This window comes from Trichosurus vulpecula, chromosome 4, assembly GCF_011100635.1.
Source record: "Trichosurus vulpecula isolate mTriVul1 chromosome 4, mTriVul1.pri, whole genome shotgun sequence".
In the NCBI taxonomy this organism is placed as follows: Eukaryota; Metazoa; Chordata; class Mammalia; order Diprotodontia; family Phalangeridae; genus Trichosurus; species Trichosurus vulpecula.
Genome location: NC_050576.1, coordinates 397,489,433 through 397,507,769, shown reverse-complemented (window position 1 = coordinate 397,507,769; position 18,337 = coordinate 397,489,433). Strand labels below are relative to the sequence as shown.

At 34.3% G+C, this 18,337-nt stretch overlaps 1 protein-coding gene across 1 annotated transcript in view; it reads right to left on the bottom strand.

Moving 5' to 3' along the window:
- ST6GAL2 (ST6 beta-galactoside alpha-2,6-sialyltransferase 2) overlaps positions 1–18,337 on the bottom strand; it is a 35,173-nt gene that overhangs the window by 3,969 nt on the left and 12,867 nt on the right. Inside the window, exons 2-4 of the mRNA XM_036756865.1 lie at positions 17,215–17,312; positions 14,974–15,075; positions 12,539–12,713 (exon numbers count right to left, since the gene is read on the bottom strand). Of these exons, the coding sequence (XP_036612760.1) occupies positions 12,539–12,713; positions 14,974–15,075; positions 17,215–17,312 (375 nt within the window). The remainder of the gene's footprint in view (positions 1–12,538; positions 12,714–14,973; positions 15,076–17,214; positions 17,313–18,337) is intronic.

Below are 18,337 nucleotides of genomic sequence, written 5' to 3'. Positions count from 1 at the left end.
AATAACAGGACTTATTCTAAAGTGTATTTTTCTCATACTTGGCATTGTGACTTGTAGAAGAAAGTTTTAGAGCTGATGCTGATTGCATTGTTACACAGTTGTATTGTTCAGACCTGCAAATTCAGTGTTGAAGGTAGCATGGTACAGGTGCACTAAAACTACATTTGAAATCAGAGGATCAGGGTTGAACTTCCCGGGATGTCACATTTTTCTTATCTGTATGTAGAATAAGGGAGATGAATAATAGGTCTTCTGAGATCCCTTCCAGCTCTATAGCTATAACCATGAATTAGTTTTTGGGTGTGGGGACAGAGATTTGAAGAAATCCCATGTTGCTTGGAGAAAATAAATTCGCTTTGGATAGGCCCTGTCATATTGAAAGAAGGTAGTAGGAATATTTACTATCAAATGAATTTATGGAAAGAAATTATGAATATTTAGCAATCACATGGAAATCCAGATATGAAAATGAAACTAAAATGCTTCATAAGAATCTAAAAATTAAACTTTACCATTGAGATTTGACATATGGAGTGTAGTGGGGAGTGTAGGAGGCATTAGAAGCTTTAAGTTAAAGTCAGGGATGGCTTTCCTGGAGAACATTGCCTTTAAAAATACCACACTTTAGAGAAAAAAAAATAAAAGCAGGCTGTTGACAAAACAGCCTTTGTCTTTATCATAGTGTTATGAAAATTAGGAACCTTAACCTTAATAGACTTGAATTTCCTCATTTGTAAATATCATAAACTACAGTTATTTCTTTCACATTGTGCAGTGGGGGATTGGGGGGTACGGGAGTGGTGCCTCCCCATCTGGAAAATCTGTGTAAAATTTTTAGCCCTCACTTTATACTGGATAAGAGGTCTGATTTTTTTTTCTTTTTTTAATGGAGTGTTTACAGTACCTTACTGTAAAATTTGGGTTAAGTATTTGGTCATAGGCTATATGTAGGTCAATGTTAAGTAAAAGTAGAAAAAAATAAAAAAAAATACAAAATATGTATGAAAATTAAAAGTACTGGAGGAGGTAGTGAACATGCAGGGCTATGCTCCTAGTGGTAGGAGGTGGGAGTGGTGGAAGTGCAGTCACTTGCAGATTGGTGGTAATTTCTTATGCCAACCCGCTATATATTGAAACTGCTATGGGGAGAGTTGCCATGTGGAAGGGATAACTGTCTACTGACTCATACCCCATAGGGTGGTATAGGATTTAGCTATGATAAGGTAATATATAAACATAAAAATAGAAAATGTAAAGATTATGGCTATTTTGAAATAATTTTTCTTATCTCCGTCCAGCAGAAGGCTCTTGATATGTACAGCAGTTCAACATCTATTCATGATCAAAAAATCTGAATATACAAATGATGTTTTCCTCTCTCCTCCCCAGTAACTTCTACATGATTTAGAAAATGGATGCCATTTTGTACTGTGCTATTAGATTAAAGAGAAAAATAGTCTTTAAGGAACTTCTATAAAAATGTTTTGTTTACCAAGTAATCAAGTTTAGTTTCTAGAAGTTTTCAACACTGATAAAAGCCTAAGCACTTTAAATGCTGAACAGGGCTTTTGGCAGATATAACAATTTAGAAGTTTCTGGGTATGGTTTCAAATCAATCAAATTGGGTAGAGTCATGCTTTGGGGATTTGGCAAGCTGTTGAAAACCTTTAAACAGAATTAAATTAAGGTTAAGTTTCTAATGCAGCCAATTTGTATGAATGAATCCATACTAGAGGTTCTACTGAAAGAAAGAAATGTGTTAATTTCTTCTGGGCAATTTTAATGACTCAAGAGGATTTCATTTGCCAAAATGTATCTTGTGAATAGTGCATTATGCCTGTTCTTAGCAGACTAATTTTTTTTTAAAGCATCTAGACTAGTTATAGTAAAATGTTTTAGAATGAGTATAAAAGATGCTTTTATAAAAGATTATAAAACACTGAAAGATAATTCAAAAGGTAAGACTGAAATATCCTTGCTCCTTTCTGACATTAAAAATATTTTCTTTGTCTTATTACTTACACTTTTTCTTGATCACTTAAAATTCACAAATAGACACACACACACACACACACACAATTTCAATGGACTAAACTATGCTTAGATTGCCTGCTGTATGTGTACATATGTTCATATATAGTACAAGATGCAAATGAATATATATGTGTTTATGTAGAAGTAAATATGTAAGTATATTTATACAGATAGATTCATGCATATGCATATATGCATACATGCATGCACAATAAATAAATGTACCATAATGTTGCATATAGTACAAGAAAGTCATACACTAAAATATATTTCTAGAAGGTTATGTCTACTTGTAAAAAGCTAAGTGGAAAACTGAGGGAATTATCTGGATAATTCAGGCTGATACAAACATTTTCAGATCAGTTGTTAAGACATTTACAACAAACTGTTTGACCTGAACTGTCCAAATACCACTAAATCTAATTCAGACTAATAGGTGGGTAATAATAACTGAGTTACAGAATAGCTTTAAGGAAGCCAAAGAGAGCTCCTTTGGGATCTGCTTAAAATGTTCAGAGAGGACTGGTGCTAATTAGATATTAATTCAATACATGAAAATGAGTACTTCTAAAATGTGTGAAAATAATTTATTCTAGAAGGGTCTAAAGAATTTCTTTTCCATCTTGCTTATAAATTTAAATTATTTGGAGTAGCCTCCCTCAACACCTAAGGAAATGGGGCAGGAGTAATCTTTTAATCCATGTTAAAATGATTCTGAATTCTGAATTAGTGGAGTTTGGATTGGAGGTTTTACTGTAGGAAAAGCAGTTCTCCATTTCACTGGGACTGTATAGAACCATGTTACTTCCACAGACTGTAATACCTTAACCATTTAACCAGTAGGTTTAACTGTGATTTTAAAGGTCTGTTCCTGTTGTAAAAGTTATCTCACTTTCTGCCAGTACATTATTTAAAGAGTTATCTGAAGCTATTATGAAAGAGATGTTGAATATATGTGATATGCTATGCTGTGATTAATATATTTTGGTCATATGTATGTTATAGACATAAATTCAAACATAATACAAATATCCATAAATGCTCTCAAATCAAGTCTACTACCATTTGCCAGGCACTGTGAGAAGTGTGGGGAGATACAAAGAAAGGCTAAAAAATAGTCCCTTCCATCAAAGAGCTCACAATCTAATAAAATTTTCAGAAGAAAATAAACCTGTGCCCCATGTAGGACAAGTTAGAAATGAAGAGAGAGTATCTAAAAAAAACACAAAATATTTCTGTGAATAAATTGGATACAGCATGAGGAAGAATAGGGTGGTAGAAAGATTTCTGGCATTAGAGACAGAAGATTTGGGTTCAAATCCTTATTCTGCAACTTACTATGCCACTTGCATGACCTTGGGAAAATTTCTGAACATCTCTGGGTCTAAGATTCTTCATTATGAGATGAGTGAATTGATGAGATGTCCGCTATAATTATCTATAGTGCTACAATTACCCCAATAATAAAATAAGCTCAAAGAAAATTCAATCCTAATAAATGTCATGTATTGAAAGAGCTGTAGATTTAGTGAGGAAGACCTGGGCTTATATCCTGGTTCTGCCACTTACTACCTGTTTGACCTTGAACAAGTAATTAACCTCTCTGGACTTTGGTTTCCTTGTCTGTAAAAAAGTGAAGGTTGCACTAAGTGACCTCTATGGTTGCTTTCAGCTATAAATTCTATGATCCCATCATATCTTGGAAGAACTATTTCCTCTAATCTATTTTACATAGCATTGAAAAACACAGAATGGAGAGGAGGTGGGCTGTATTTTAGAATTTCTTTCAGGGTAAAGTAATAAGAAAAGTTGATGTCTTTTCCCCATGGTATATATAATTAAAAGTTGACTGATTACACAACTTTAACTTGGTTTATCCAAAACTAATGTTAATAGAATAAGTTTTTTAAAAGCCTACCAATATATAATAGAATCATATATTAATACAGCAAGGGCCTTTGAAAGAAAGCTTCAGGTTAATTTAGTATTGTATTCTTTGATTACAACTCATATATAGGATCCATCGCTTATCTCGAAGCACAAAATGCTTTTAACCAAGTCATCCTAATTATGATGTATTTTGTAAAACTCAAATATAAATGTTAAGTGACTTATAATGTGTTTTAATGTGTAGAGTTTCAAGTGATATACAGGAATATTAAAATCCATAATGTGGAATAAAGTGGAAAGATAAAATCATATGGCTTGCATTTTTAAGTATGTTTTCTTCTGACTGTATTAAATATCACTAAGGTTCAATATTCAACAATAAACCACAGGCAAAACAAAATGAATATATATCAGTTCTTGCCCACAAGGGCCTTACATTCTCATCAGCAAATACTATTTACCTACTTATCTATCCACATACACACACATATGTATACATATATATATATATATACACACACATATGTATAAACAGATGAATAACATAATTAATAAATAATGTAATTTGAGGACAGACTGAGCACTAACAATTGGGAAGCTCAGAGCAGGTTTCATAGAGAATGTGGTACTTTCATACAGGAATCACAGAATCTCAATTCTAGAACTATTATATGAAACCATTTTAAATTCAACCTACCTAAGAACTCTTGTAGATATTTTCAGAGGAACTTCCATGCCTTTGTAATAACTATCCTTCATGCCCAGAATATTCTTGCTCCTCATTGCTACCTCATAGAATCCATGCCTTCCTTCAAAATTCACTTCAAACTCTACCTTCTGTAGGAGGCCTTTCCCCTAGCTGGTAGTGCTTTCCACATTAAAGATAGCTTCTATCAACTTGGTTTATATTTTGTATATGCCTATGTACATACATGTTGTCTCCCCCATTAAAACATAAGCTCTTTGAGAACCAGAACTGTTTTAGCTTTTTCTTTATGTTCCTAACACTCAGCATAATGCATAATACATGGTAAATGATTAATCAGTGGGAAATGATTTACTGACTAATAGGAGAGAGCCAATATTGGATATAATGGGGGAGAGAGCAAGTCGAATGATCCTAGATCCTTAATATGTAAGTTAGTGAGACTGGTTTGATTTATATCACTTGCTAAAGGAGTGTGATTAGGGATAAACTGAATCAACTGTATTTTTGGCCACAGGTCAATTTAGTCTCCTTAAGAAATGCTTGCGTATCAAAATCAAATCAGAAAAAAAGGGCTTTAAAATAAATTATTTTCTATCCTCAACCAAAGACACAAAACAAATTACCTTATGCCACCAAAAAGTCAAAGGACAAGAGGCCCAAGTAAGGATGACAAGGGAAAAGATCTCATCATCAATAAAACCAGTCATTTCAAAAAGAGGCCTAGTAGAGTACATAAAGCAAAGGAACAACTCTTATGCAATAAGTTTAAATAATAAGTCATTTCTTTTTCAAATGGCCCCATGCAAATCATATAGACAAACTATTTCTTTCCTGGTCTGATTCCAGTGGGACAAAATAGTCTCCAGTGAAAAAAGCTACTATAGAGGAAAAAAAATACTGAAAGCATTTGCTCACCCTTTTGAAGAAAAGTACTTTTGTCCATGTAGTATTATGCTTGGCATTATACAAAAGAAATTAAAATTTTACTGACTTTTCCTTTGATTATCATCTAAGATGAACAATTCTAATATATATGTATATATGCATATATATAATATATATGTGTGTGTGTGTGTGTGTGTGTGTGTGTGTGTGTGTGTATATATATATATATATATATATATATATATATATATATATATATATATATATCTGTGTATGAAAATGGTTCCCAATTCATGAGTAACTATTACACTTGGCACTGGCTCACCCATATTTGTGCCCCACTCTGCCACAGACCCTAACTCTTTCCCACGAGATAAGGAAACCTGCAAAATATGGACGTGACCTTTCACATAAAGGTGGTTAGTGAGGCTAAGATAGGAGTAGAACAAGAAGTTCTAAAAAAAGTGAAGCTTTTGGACAAGCACTGTGTTGAGAAGTGGAGATACGGAAGAAGCTGGAGGACTACCTGTCAAGTATGTTTACTGAAGTGATGCCTATATTGGATGTGAGGTTAGGTTAGGTAACTTTAAGAACCCTTTTGAATCGAATATTCTATGATGCTAAACTGTGAAAAGGAATCAACAGGCATTTAGTAACTGCGTACTGTGTGAATTATCTGTATATTTTTGTGGGGGTGAGGAGTAGAGGGTGGCCCTCCACTTAGCCCATAATTCCTTTTCCCCCCATTTCACTATGCTACAAAGCCTGAAATTCTACTCTTTTAAAATATAAATATTTCTATAGTAGTAATTAAGTAAGGCTATCAATTACTCAAACGATCCTTAGTTTAATGATTCTTTTGCTTTTCTTCTGATTTTTGGCTAAGATTAACTGAATTTCAATTCAACTCAACAAACATTTATTATAATGCACAAGGCCTTATGAATAGAGAGACAAAAAATGAATTCATCCCTTCCTTCAAGAAGCTTATATTTTAGTGAAGTAATGCAATCCGTATGTAAAGGAATGGTCTATGGATAACATTTGAAAGAGACAAAATGAAAGGAAAAGAGGATTGAATTAGAGATGCTTAAGATAACACGAAGATGGGCATCAGGGACAACTGAAAGTGGGGTCAGTTGAGAAGGGACTGCTAGAATTTGGGAGACAGGATATACAAAGGGAGACTTGAGAGTGCTAAATACATGTTATGGGGAACTGCACTTTTCCCCAGGATGCTCGAAAGACATTTTCTATTCTAGAAGCCACTTCCCTCCTCTACCTTGTGATTCCATGGCCCAAAATCCCAGAAGAACTCAGATAATTACTGTAATTATTATCATATAATAGATTAATTTTTATGGACTTATTAATCTAATCATAACTTATATTATTGCTTTGATGGGGAATTGTTTTCCAAATTCCAAATAACTGATATATGAAACAACTTTCAGAAGAGAACATATTTTGTAAGTCAAAAACTGCCTATATAATGGAGACACAGATGAATGAACAAAAACCTAATTTGAGCCAAAGATGTGTGGAAGGCTGAAGTGTTCTTCTCCTTGTACTGTATTAGAAAAGATAAATAGACTCACATTTCATAAGTTATCTCATACAGGCATGCACATACAATTAGGAAGAAGTTTCCTCACACTGACTTACTATAAGCCTGAACCTTGTATTAATTATGAGAAGCAAAGCGCAAAGAAAATTAGCATTGCCCTCATTTCTAAGGATAAAAATCTTCCTCAGCCACTAGCTAGAACAATAACTTTAGAGGTTGAAGCCTCTGAAGCACACTAATCTGTCTAAAGGTCCTTTCAGTTGAGTCTTTTGTGCAGTAACTGACTTTGGCACTAAGGCTGTGTCGAAAATGATGAGGCTGAATGACAAAAAGTCAATATCTTTTTCAGCATGACCTCACAACACAGAAGGGGCATTTGCAGGATTCTTTTTTGTAACAGAAGAAAGGCACATATTGATTTATTTTCATTTTTGATGTCAAATAAATTGAGATGTGGGTAAAGATAGGTTATTTTCCAGAGAAGGACATCAGATAAATTGAACAATGAGTTCCATCTATTTTTAGGCATATTTTTGAGGAGGAGCAAAGGGGTAATAGAGACTGAAATAAAAGTTGAAAAGGATATTCAAAATGAATGAATTATAACTTTAACAAATAATTTCTCAGGAAAAAAGAAAGCTAATTCAACATTGATTTGGAAAGCAATGGACTTGACTGTTGTAGAAAAGGGAAGTTTTCATTTCAAAAAGTTGGCCCTTATTTTAAGAGAGTACAAGGAAAGGAAAAGCATGAATAAGGTCACAGAAGGGCACAGCTTCTTGGTGGTATGACTACTTAAGCATAGGTTGGTTATAACGTGATGTATTCATTTTTAACCAAAAGAGGGGTTAATGAAATCACTTTAGAGTTTCATTCTCTTCACTCCTGAAGATCAAGAGAATGACGCCAAAGAAGAAAGGAGAAAATGTACCTCCCGTCCTTCCTTGTAGAAGTGGATGACTATGGGTATGCGGGTGAGTTTTGCTGAACTGTTTTCCCCACCCCATCTCTTTTTTTGTTCTTTGTTACAATTGTTGGCTCTCTGGGAGAGGAGGGAAATGCATTTGGAAATGATGATTAGTCATTCTCTAATATATTTATGGTCAAAAGATAAAAACAGGCGGTTTTCAAATAGAAAGAACAAGCTATTAATTATCATATGAATAAATTATCTAAATCACAAATAATGAGAAATATGAAAATTAAAATAGCTCTGAGTTCCTACTTCATTCTGATTAGTTTGGCAGAGCTTAGAGGAAAAAAAAAACCTAGGCTGAGAGAAAACAGGAATGTGGAACTGCAACTTGACCAAAATTTCTGGGAAGCAATTTGGAATTATACCCAAAAAGGTCACTAGACCTTTCACTCAGGAATATTACCCTAGACACGTGCCCTAAAGAGATGAAAGAAAAAGGGAAAGGACCTGAAATATAAAAATTCATATAGCATTTTATTATAACAAAAACTTGAAAATGGGTGGTCCCTATCAATAAAGAAACAGCTGAACAAATTACAGACTATGAATGTAATGGAATATTATTTTGCTCAATAAGAAATAATGAAAAGAATGGTTTCAGAAACATTTGTCAAGACTTGTATGAACTGATGCGGAGGGGACTGTGCAGAACCAAGAGAACAATTTAAGTAATAATTACAACAGTGTAATGAAAAACAATTTTGAAAGACTTAAGAATTTTGCTCAATGCAATGACCAAAAATAACTTCAGAGGACCAATAGTGAAGCAGACTTACTTTCACCTCTTGGGAAAGATGATGGACTGGAAGTATAGAATGAGACATACATGGCAGGGTATGGCCAATGTGTGGATTTGCTTTGCTTTACTATGTTCATTTTTAACAAGGGAGGCTTTAAAAAAATCAGAAAACAGAGAATGGGGGTAGGAACTGAGGACTAGTGACAGCAATATTAAAATGAAAGATAAGAAGAAAAAAATGTCAATGATCATCTAAAGAATGAACAGAAGAAAAGGTAGGAGGGTTCAGAGGAAGACATGGAAAAGCAGAATAGAGCTGAAACTTAATGTGTTGAATTTATTATGTATTTTAACAATAAAACAGGTTATACCTAGTGGAGATTCGTGGTTTCACTTAAAATTGTCTATGTTTCTCTTTGTATAAGGAAATATTCACGTTTGTTGGTACTTGTCAAATTCAGATAACAGGATATTAAAAAAGTTATTGTAAAAAATAAAATTTTAAAAAGGAATTAAGGGGATATAAAAACAAAATCTATCAGTAATTTAAAAACAGTATCAAGAGAAAATGGTAAGGGGATATGGGAAGAGATGATGTTCTATGCTGTCTGGACCATCTACTTGATCATAATTTCTAAAGCTAAGTGAAATTTAAATACCTTTTCAAAATATGTCAAGAAATAAACTTGTTCCCTGTGTGAACTTAGGAAAGTCACTTCTTGGGCCTGTTTTCTCATCTGTAAAATCAGCAGGTTGCATTAAATGACTTCTAAGGTATCTTACAACTCTAAACTTATGATTTTATGAACTTTCTGTCAGTGTCTAAGTGGAGTACAGTTTTATTTTTCTCTCTCAAAATATACTAAGTATCTAATTAAGGCTGATTATTTTAAGAGAACATAAGGACAGGAGACGAACTGACAAGCTATAACAGCAGCAGAGTTGATTTGAAATAATTTCCTCAAACACAGGTTCTATACCCCTTCCTCCCCAGGATAAGTAGCAGATCGAATGAGATGCATTCATATTTAGCCAAAACAGGAGCAATAGCCAAGACCAAAAGTGGTTTTAAAAGTTCTTTCTGTATGTCTAGGTCTATGCTGGACACTATAAGGATCCAAAAGGTGTAGAAGGTCAAGGTAGAGTTTTATTAAATACAATTTACTTGAATTATTTATGTCATAATTCAATGGCACATTTAAATACAATTAATAATAGGTACATTCCATAAAAACAAGGTTGGACTCGCTGTTGTTCAGAGTACATTCCATGTCTAAATCTTATGGTTTTAAAAATTCTATGAACTTTCACCATGATCTTGCTAGTAATGGAGACCAGGAAATAGCAGAGAATTGAGACACTTTGTCTTTTCATTTCTTTTCTGAAAGATAAACCTACTATTTTATAAAATACTTCAGAAGGAAAATACCTTATTTAATTTTTAATATGTATCTCCAAGTGTTTAATGCACTGTTCTATATGCTTTAGGTGGTTCCAGAGTTAATGGACTGAAGACAGCAATGGCAGTGGTACTTTTGAAATTACAGAACATTTTCTTCCAACCTTCACTTACTGAGAAAGCCTTTTCTACATCTAGAGCTATTGAGTATATGGGTACATTACAAGGACATCTGACAATCTCCCTTTTCATTTTAAAGTATTTTGTTCTAATTCAGTATTAGCCACATGAATTCATAAAAAGGCCATCTTCTAAAGAAGGCTTTATTAAACTTCTGTCACATCCTATAATGTTACTTATGCATTATCCCATTCTGTATATTCTTTCCTGGCAAACTGCATTATGTGTTCTCTCTTAAATGAATAGGATTTTTTCTCTCCAAATGAACAACAGATGAAGAACTTGGGATTTCACATGAGTAATTGAAAAACAACAAGTGTCAAAGATTTCCATTCCTAAGGGGAATAGTGATGTTTAGAACAATATTAAGCAGACTTATATCTTAACTGTTTCCTGAGTTGCACATCAAAGATTACACTGTTAATACAAGGCATACCAAAATAATTTCTCTAAATCTCTCTCCCTTCTCCTTGGCTCTTTACCCAAAACTTTTCCTGATCTTTTCAGCTTTAGTTACTTTTTGTGTACCTGCTGGGTCGCCTCAGTAGTATGTAAACACCCTAAGGGGTAGGACGGATTCCTTTTTGTCTTTGTATGCCAATGTCTTGCACATAAATTAGTTTTGAATAAATGTTTATTGAATGGCATTTGATTGAACTGAAATAGATTGTACCCTAGCAGCCATCTAGTCCAGCCTTCATATGAAAAAGTATTATCCCTACAACATACCTGACAAGGTCTTTTCCTCCATTAAGGAGTAATTCACTCCCTTCTAAGACCTTCCATTCTAGTGCTAAGTAGCTTTTAATTGCTCATTTCCTTCTTACATCCAGCCTAAATGAAAGGATTAGATTGGATTTTTTCTGAGGTCCTGTCCAGAACTATATCTATTATCCTATATAAATATTCCTCAGTGCATGTACCACATAATGTTTCCAGTTCTGTCCTGAAGGGGCAAAGAAGAATAAATCTAATCCTTCTTTCACTTGGCAATCTTTCAAATATTTAAGAGTACTGATTATGTTCCAGTGTCTTCTCTTGTTCAGGAACCCCAAGATTCCTCAACCTGTCCTCATATCCTGTTTACGCTCTACTATAAAGATTATTAACCATATTTCTGTATCATGGAAACTTTTGGTAGTATGGCAAAACCTACAGATTTCTCAAAATGTTTTTAAACAGATAAAATAAAATACATAGTATTACAAAGGAAAGCAATTATACTGAAACATAGTAATAAAATTTTAAAATACCAGTCCATAGCCCCCAGGTTGAGAATCACTTCTCTACTGAATGCTCTCCAGTGCTGTCCAATGTCCTTCCTAAATTTTGATCACTAGAACAGAGCACAGTACTCTAGATGTGGTCTATCAAAGGACAAGTACATTATAGCTCCTTAGTGATGGATATTATAAATTTCAATGAAACTTAAAATAACATTTTTCCCTTGACATCATACCATTGATTCATAATTGTGATTCACTATCATCTCTGGATATCTTCCTAACAAACTTTTTAGCCAAATCTCTCCCTACTCCCATCCTCAAGTTGTACAGTTGTTCTTTAGCCCAAGTGTAGGACTTTTTAAAATTGCTATTAAGTTTCATCATGTTAGATCTGATTCACTGTCCTAGCTGGTTGATATTTTTTGGCTTCTGACTGGGTCATTCAAAGTCTTAGCCACCCTTCCCAGGTTCATACCATCTACAAATGTGAACGCATATTTTTATCCTAGTCACCGCTAAAAAAAAAACGTTGAATGGCATAGGGGCAAAAGTCCTGACTCTGTCACTTCACCTCTCTGGGCATTTGTTTTCTTATCTGTAAATTGATGGACCTCCACAGTCCCCATCAGCTCTAGATCTATAATTCTAAGAAAGCACTTCTTAGTCCTGGGCACTTGTGTCTTCTAGAACCACATCAACATAGGTTCATCTTGCTGACTATTCATTTTATGTAGAGATTAATATAACACTAGGAACAACAAGAAATAATACAAAAACCATGACAGACAAACGAATTTAATGAACAATATCTAAACCTCTACAGTATATATTTGGCTTTTGTCATTCTTCCATAAAATTACTAACACTTTCAAGTAAAACTTTCAGCCCAACTCTTTCCTTTTTTCCATTCACTCCTATTATACATGCACCTACCTATGAAACCAGAAGATGGGGGATTTGGTTGAATCTTCTCTTTAGTGTTCTCTTGGATTATGTCCCAGAGTTGCCAAATAAATTTAGGATGAAGAATATAAAAGGGTTGATTTGGGTTCTTCCTACGATGCTGAATATAAGGAGTGAACAGATTGTAATCTGGCTTCTTATACCACTGTGGGGAAAAAATCAAGGATATCAATGCCAGCAGGTTCAATACCCTATATAGAAAAAACAGCAATGCAGTCTCATAAACAAAAGTGCAGTGAACATCTAGTATACACTCCCAGGGAAATTTTTTTTTAGTCAGATTGAAGAGTAAAATAAAATGGCCCCTAATATAGCCTTATGTAGCCTGCTCAGCTCTCCAGGGAGGGAACATCCATGAAATATCAGGTGAAGGGCAGGAAGAAGGTGGAAGAAGTATGACCAAACTCATTTTTCCACCCTCTCTTATTCTTTGCTTCATAAGTTGAACAAAGGAGTATATGGACTATGTAGCTTCCAATTTCCCCAAATCGTCTCTGGGATAGTAGCACCAATTAGATTTGAGTATTCTGGAGTGTCAGGCTCCTTTGGCATTAGGTGCTATTTATAATCTCCACAGAACAGAGGAAGGGACAGTATCATGATAGGAGGGTTAAACCCTTTGTTCATGAAAATCAAAAAAGTTGAGATAGTCTAGAAAAAAGATATATCCCTGAAAAGGACCCACATGTACAAAAATATTTATAGCAGCTCTTTTTGGATAGAACTGAAAATTGAGGAGATGCCCATCAACTGGGGAATGACTGAACAAGTTGTGATATATGAATGTAATTGTGCTATAAGAAATGATGAACAGGAGGACTTCAGAAAAACCTGGAAAGACTTATATGAACTGGTGCTGAGTGAAGTGAGCAGAACCAGGAGAGCATTGTACATAGTAACAGTCACAGTGTGCAATGACTGACTTTGATAGACTTAGCTCTTCTCAGCAAAGACCTAAAAACAGTTCCAAAAGACTCATCATGGAAAATGCCATCCACATGCAGAAAAAGAAATATGGAGGCTGATGCAGATTGAAGCAGACTATTTTCTTTTTTTGTTTTGTTTTATATTCTTCTTTCTCATGGTTACTCCCATTTGTTCTAATTCTTCTATACAACATGACTAATATGAAAATATGTTTAATAGGAATGTATATATACAGCCTATATTGGATGCATGCTGTCTTGGAGAAGGAGAGGAAGGGAGGGGGAGAAAATTTAAAACTTATAGAAGTGAATGTTGAAAACTAAAAATAAATAAACTTATTAAAAAAATTTAAAAACATACATCCCTGTTGGGGAATAATAGCTCCTCTTATCCTCTGGCCTCATATAGTCATGGTATCATCTACCTTGATATCACACTTGTATTTTCGTAGCTAACATATATCACTACTGCTGTTATTATTTATATTTGCAATAATATAATTTATATGGTACAGAGAACCACTATATAGCTCATATATCATAGAGTTGGGCTTTATAGTTATTACCTTATTTACTGCTATATCCATTAGAATGTAGTTTCCTTGAGTACAGGGACTGTCTCACTTTCATTTTAGCATCCCTAGTGCTCAGCCCAATGCCTTAAGCAGTTAATAAATGCTTATTTATTGCTTGATTATTTTGATCCTATAAGTCTGAGATTCTGAGACTGAGATAGTAGAAATCATTAATGAGAGTTCTCAAAAATACAATGTTTTTCAGTTTAAAGTTTACTTAATACCAATCATTTGATAGTTCAATGAGACAGGTAGTATAAGCACTCTGCCTATTTAAAAACTAAGAAAACTGTGGCTCGGGAGTTTTAATGAGTTGCCCAGAGTCAACCACTAGGTTGCAGAGTTACAACATGACAGATCTCCTAAGTCCAAAACCAGATCTTTTTATCACTCTATGAAATAACATAAAAATGTCTGGGGTAGGGCCCAAATGAGGTATATTACAGACAATTATGAATGGTATGTAAAGATAATAATGAGATTTGAGTGATGGAAGAATTTGCAACCCCTTGGGGATTATTTCCATTATTAATAGGTCCTTTAAATGGGTCTGGAAAATGTAGGTCAGTAGAATGTAAACCCTTAAAAATGAGAAAATCTTATTTAAATTAACTCAAGTCCCAGGATATTTAGGACTTTTCAGAAGAACATCCTGGCATTTTACAGTTGAGGGGAAGAGGTAAAAGGAGAAGATGAACATTTTACTAATAAGCTAATAATTATTACGTATATTGTATCAGTGTAGTTACATGATCAGTACAATTCTGCTCCTCAAGCTAAAAAGGTTCGTGTTTCCCACTATTAATTAGCCAGAGGGTATGCTCGTCTCAGTGAATGAAAAGAAATTTGATTCAACATTGTCAGACTGCTGACTAGGCCATGGGAAAAAATAGGCTAGTCTTACCATGTGAAGATTCGCCGAGTAAGGAGCAGGGTCCCAAGCCACTAAAATGACATCTTTATATAATGAACTGTCAATGAAGCGATGGTTTGGGTTGGTCAGAATCTAGAAATATAAAATACAATAAAACTACCCCTGCAGAAGCAACATATTGGATTTTCATTTCTTCAAATGAAAATGGATGAATACCTTATGAGGTTTAATCCACATAAATAAAAATCTTATGAACCATCTTGATTTTTCTTCCTTGCAGGTACTTTCTAATGAACCAATTCTATTTTGATTAAGAAGTTGAATTTCCATACTCCAATCTTCTCTGCCATTTCTTTACTGACATTTGCCAGTCCTATATGAGGTCCACCCCACTGTACCTTCTCAGAAAACAGGATTCCCCATAAATTCAGATATTCCAAGATGGAAGAAGCCTTAGAGATCAGTCATATTGTCCAACTTCTTCATTTTACAGATTAGAAAACAAGCACAGAGAGGTTCAGTGATATTCCTGAAGTTGACACCAGTGGCTAGAATCAGAAAGTCTTCTGACTTTAAATTTTGCATTATTCCATTTGGCAGCACTTTGGCTGGAATTACTTGGATTGGCTATGTGGGAGCCTCACTTGACTAGGTCATGGAGGCTGTTCTAGAGTGATGTCACAAAGTCTCCACTGCCTGACAAACACCCACTTGGTCTAACTCTTAGAGCATGGAAGTCCATGCCATCTTACCAAGGACTAAACCCTCCCAATCACACACACACACACACACACACACACACACACACACACACACACACTACATAAATATGTGTGTATGTATGTATTATGTATGTGTGTGTGTGTGTGTGTATCTTCGGTAAAATGTATTAAATTGGCTTCTCCCCTTGCTGTGGGCTCAGTGAACTATGCAGAAGGTTAATCTTTGCCTGTGCCTCTGATGCAAGATAAATCACTCAACAATTCTGTATCTCACTTTTTCTAATATAAATTGGAAGATAGAATACCTGCTGCGACTCTAAGAATAACTTTGTTATAAATCAGTGGGATGAAGAATATTTTTTGAAACATGAAAAATTGATTATTTTTATATTTCACAGAATACTCAATTTTTAAAATTATTCTCATTCAAAATTTATAGATCATAAGGTACCATCCTACAGATTTCATGAGATGAATTACAAACAGAACATACACCCATCTTAGTATGGATTAAATTACAAATGTACATATAAACTTAAAATTACCCCAAATGCCAGGTACTTTCGTGGTTTTTCAATAAACATTCATAAAATAGCAAATAACTGAAAGGCTTAGTAATATAATGAAATCACTACAGTAAACAGCTGTGTATAAAATTTTTCATTTTACACAGTAGGCAAAGTGATTTTTTTCTCATTCAAATAAAAGGAATGTGCAAGATACTATATTTACCCACTTCCATCGAAATCATAGGATTCTAGAGCTAGAATGGACCTCTGAGACTATCTAATTTAACCCCATTATTTTAAAAAAAGACCAAGGAGAGTATTTGATTTGCTTAAGCATCATAAGCAGGATTTGAACCGTGATATTCAAAATGCTACACTACACTGCTTCACATTTATGAGAAGTTGGGTATCATGCCCACAATAATCTCATAATTTTACAATCTTAGTGCTATGACCCAACTTGTTTTAGCTTCTTTATCATCCTGCATTTTCCACCCCCCTCCTCGTCTGTCTTCATGCTTTTTTTATCTCTTGTTTTTCTAGTTTGCCTATGCAAATAAAATTCAGCAACTGCTACAGCATTCTCAGGCATATCCATGAAAGCATAGAGTGCTTTCCCCCACCCCTGCCCCCATATTTTCTACCTTTCCTTCTGGAATGTTCCTCTTCTGGTCTTCTATGTACCAAACTGTCTTCTAAGTCAGCTCATAGAGGCTGCCAGCATGGTGTGCTGAAAGATCTCTGAATGGTGAATCAGGAGGCATAACTCCCACACTTACTACTAGGAGCTAGCTATGTGACATTAGACAAGGCACCTAGTTCCTCTAGCCTTCATTTTCCTGGAAAATGAAGGTTATTATTTGAAATGCTTTCACATTCTAATATTGTAGAATTCATTTATTTTTTCTGACTCACTTTTCTCATTTACTGACCCCCAATTCATTTTACTTATGGAGTACTGAGATACATAAACATTAGCAAACATAGATTGTACCTATACAATCCAACACACATCTGTATGCAAAGATCATTAGTCTTACCTGGGAATTAATGATGCGCATGGTTGTTTTATTTCCAACATCTCTTTCATAACCATGCGTAGGAGCAGAGTTAAACCTCAAAACTGCATCATGAGAATCTAAGGGCACATAAGTGACAAGTTTGCTTTTTTTTCTCTCTTTGTAGATTAACAGAATCTTGGGGAAATTGTTAACAGTCAATCTTCCTGACATGAAAAGATACCCCCAACCCACTCCTTTGAAGAGGTGAGAGATCTATGGGTGTGGAACATTACACATATTTTCACATTTTTTGACATATTGATTGGTTTTGCTAAATTTTTTCCTCTTCCTCTTTATCTTTTTTTCTTAAAAATATCCTTTTTTATATATGATGGCTCTCTGGAGAAGAAAGAAAAGACAGTGGGAGAAATGTTGGTGATATAAAAGCAAAGGCAATCAATGAACATTTATTTAATTAAAACTTATGTCAATTTTTCCAAATGTGAAGCTCAAGAGTTACTAATAATAAAATAAACCCATTTTTTTCATATAATTGTTACTAATAACATTACTTGGAAGAATTTTCTGATAAAAGTTTCTTATTATAGGTGGAAAAATCAACATGGTAACAGCTGCTCATTTAATTATATTTTCTGTGCAAAGATTTCCATGATTTTCACATATGTTGTATTTTCATATTCTTTTAAATTAACTATAGTCATACTCCTTAATTTTGAGATATCAAAGTGACTTTGTAGTATGGATCTTCTTTGCCTTCCACCCTCCAAATCAACAGAACTGTGCATAACTAAAAGACTTGGGAGGTAAAATTGATTCATGAAGGCTGCATGAGGAAGAGCCTGAACTGGGACTTACTTGTAGGTTCTTTATCATTCATTCACACAGTAAGCAGACTGATAGCAAGAGATCATAGATTTATAGCTAGGAGAAATCTTGATGACTGTATTATCTAAATTCCTCATTTTTGCAGATGAGGAAACTGAGGACCAGAGAGACCCAGTAAGTAGCCCAAAGTTACAGAATTAGTATGAGGCAGAGCTGGGAATAGACTCAGTTAATCTCACTCTAAACACTATGTTCTTTCCTCTGTGTTCTCTTTCTTTCCCCTAAAAAGTTACAACCAGTTAGCCACATTTGATTC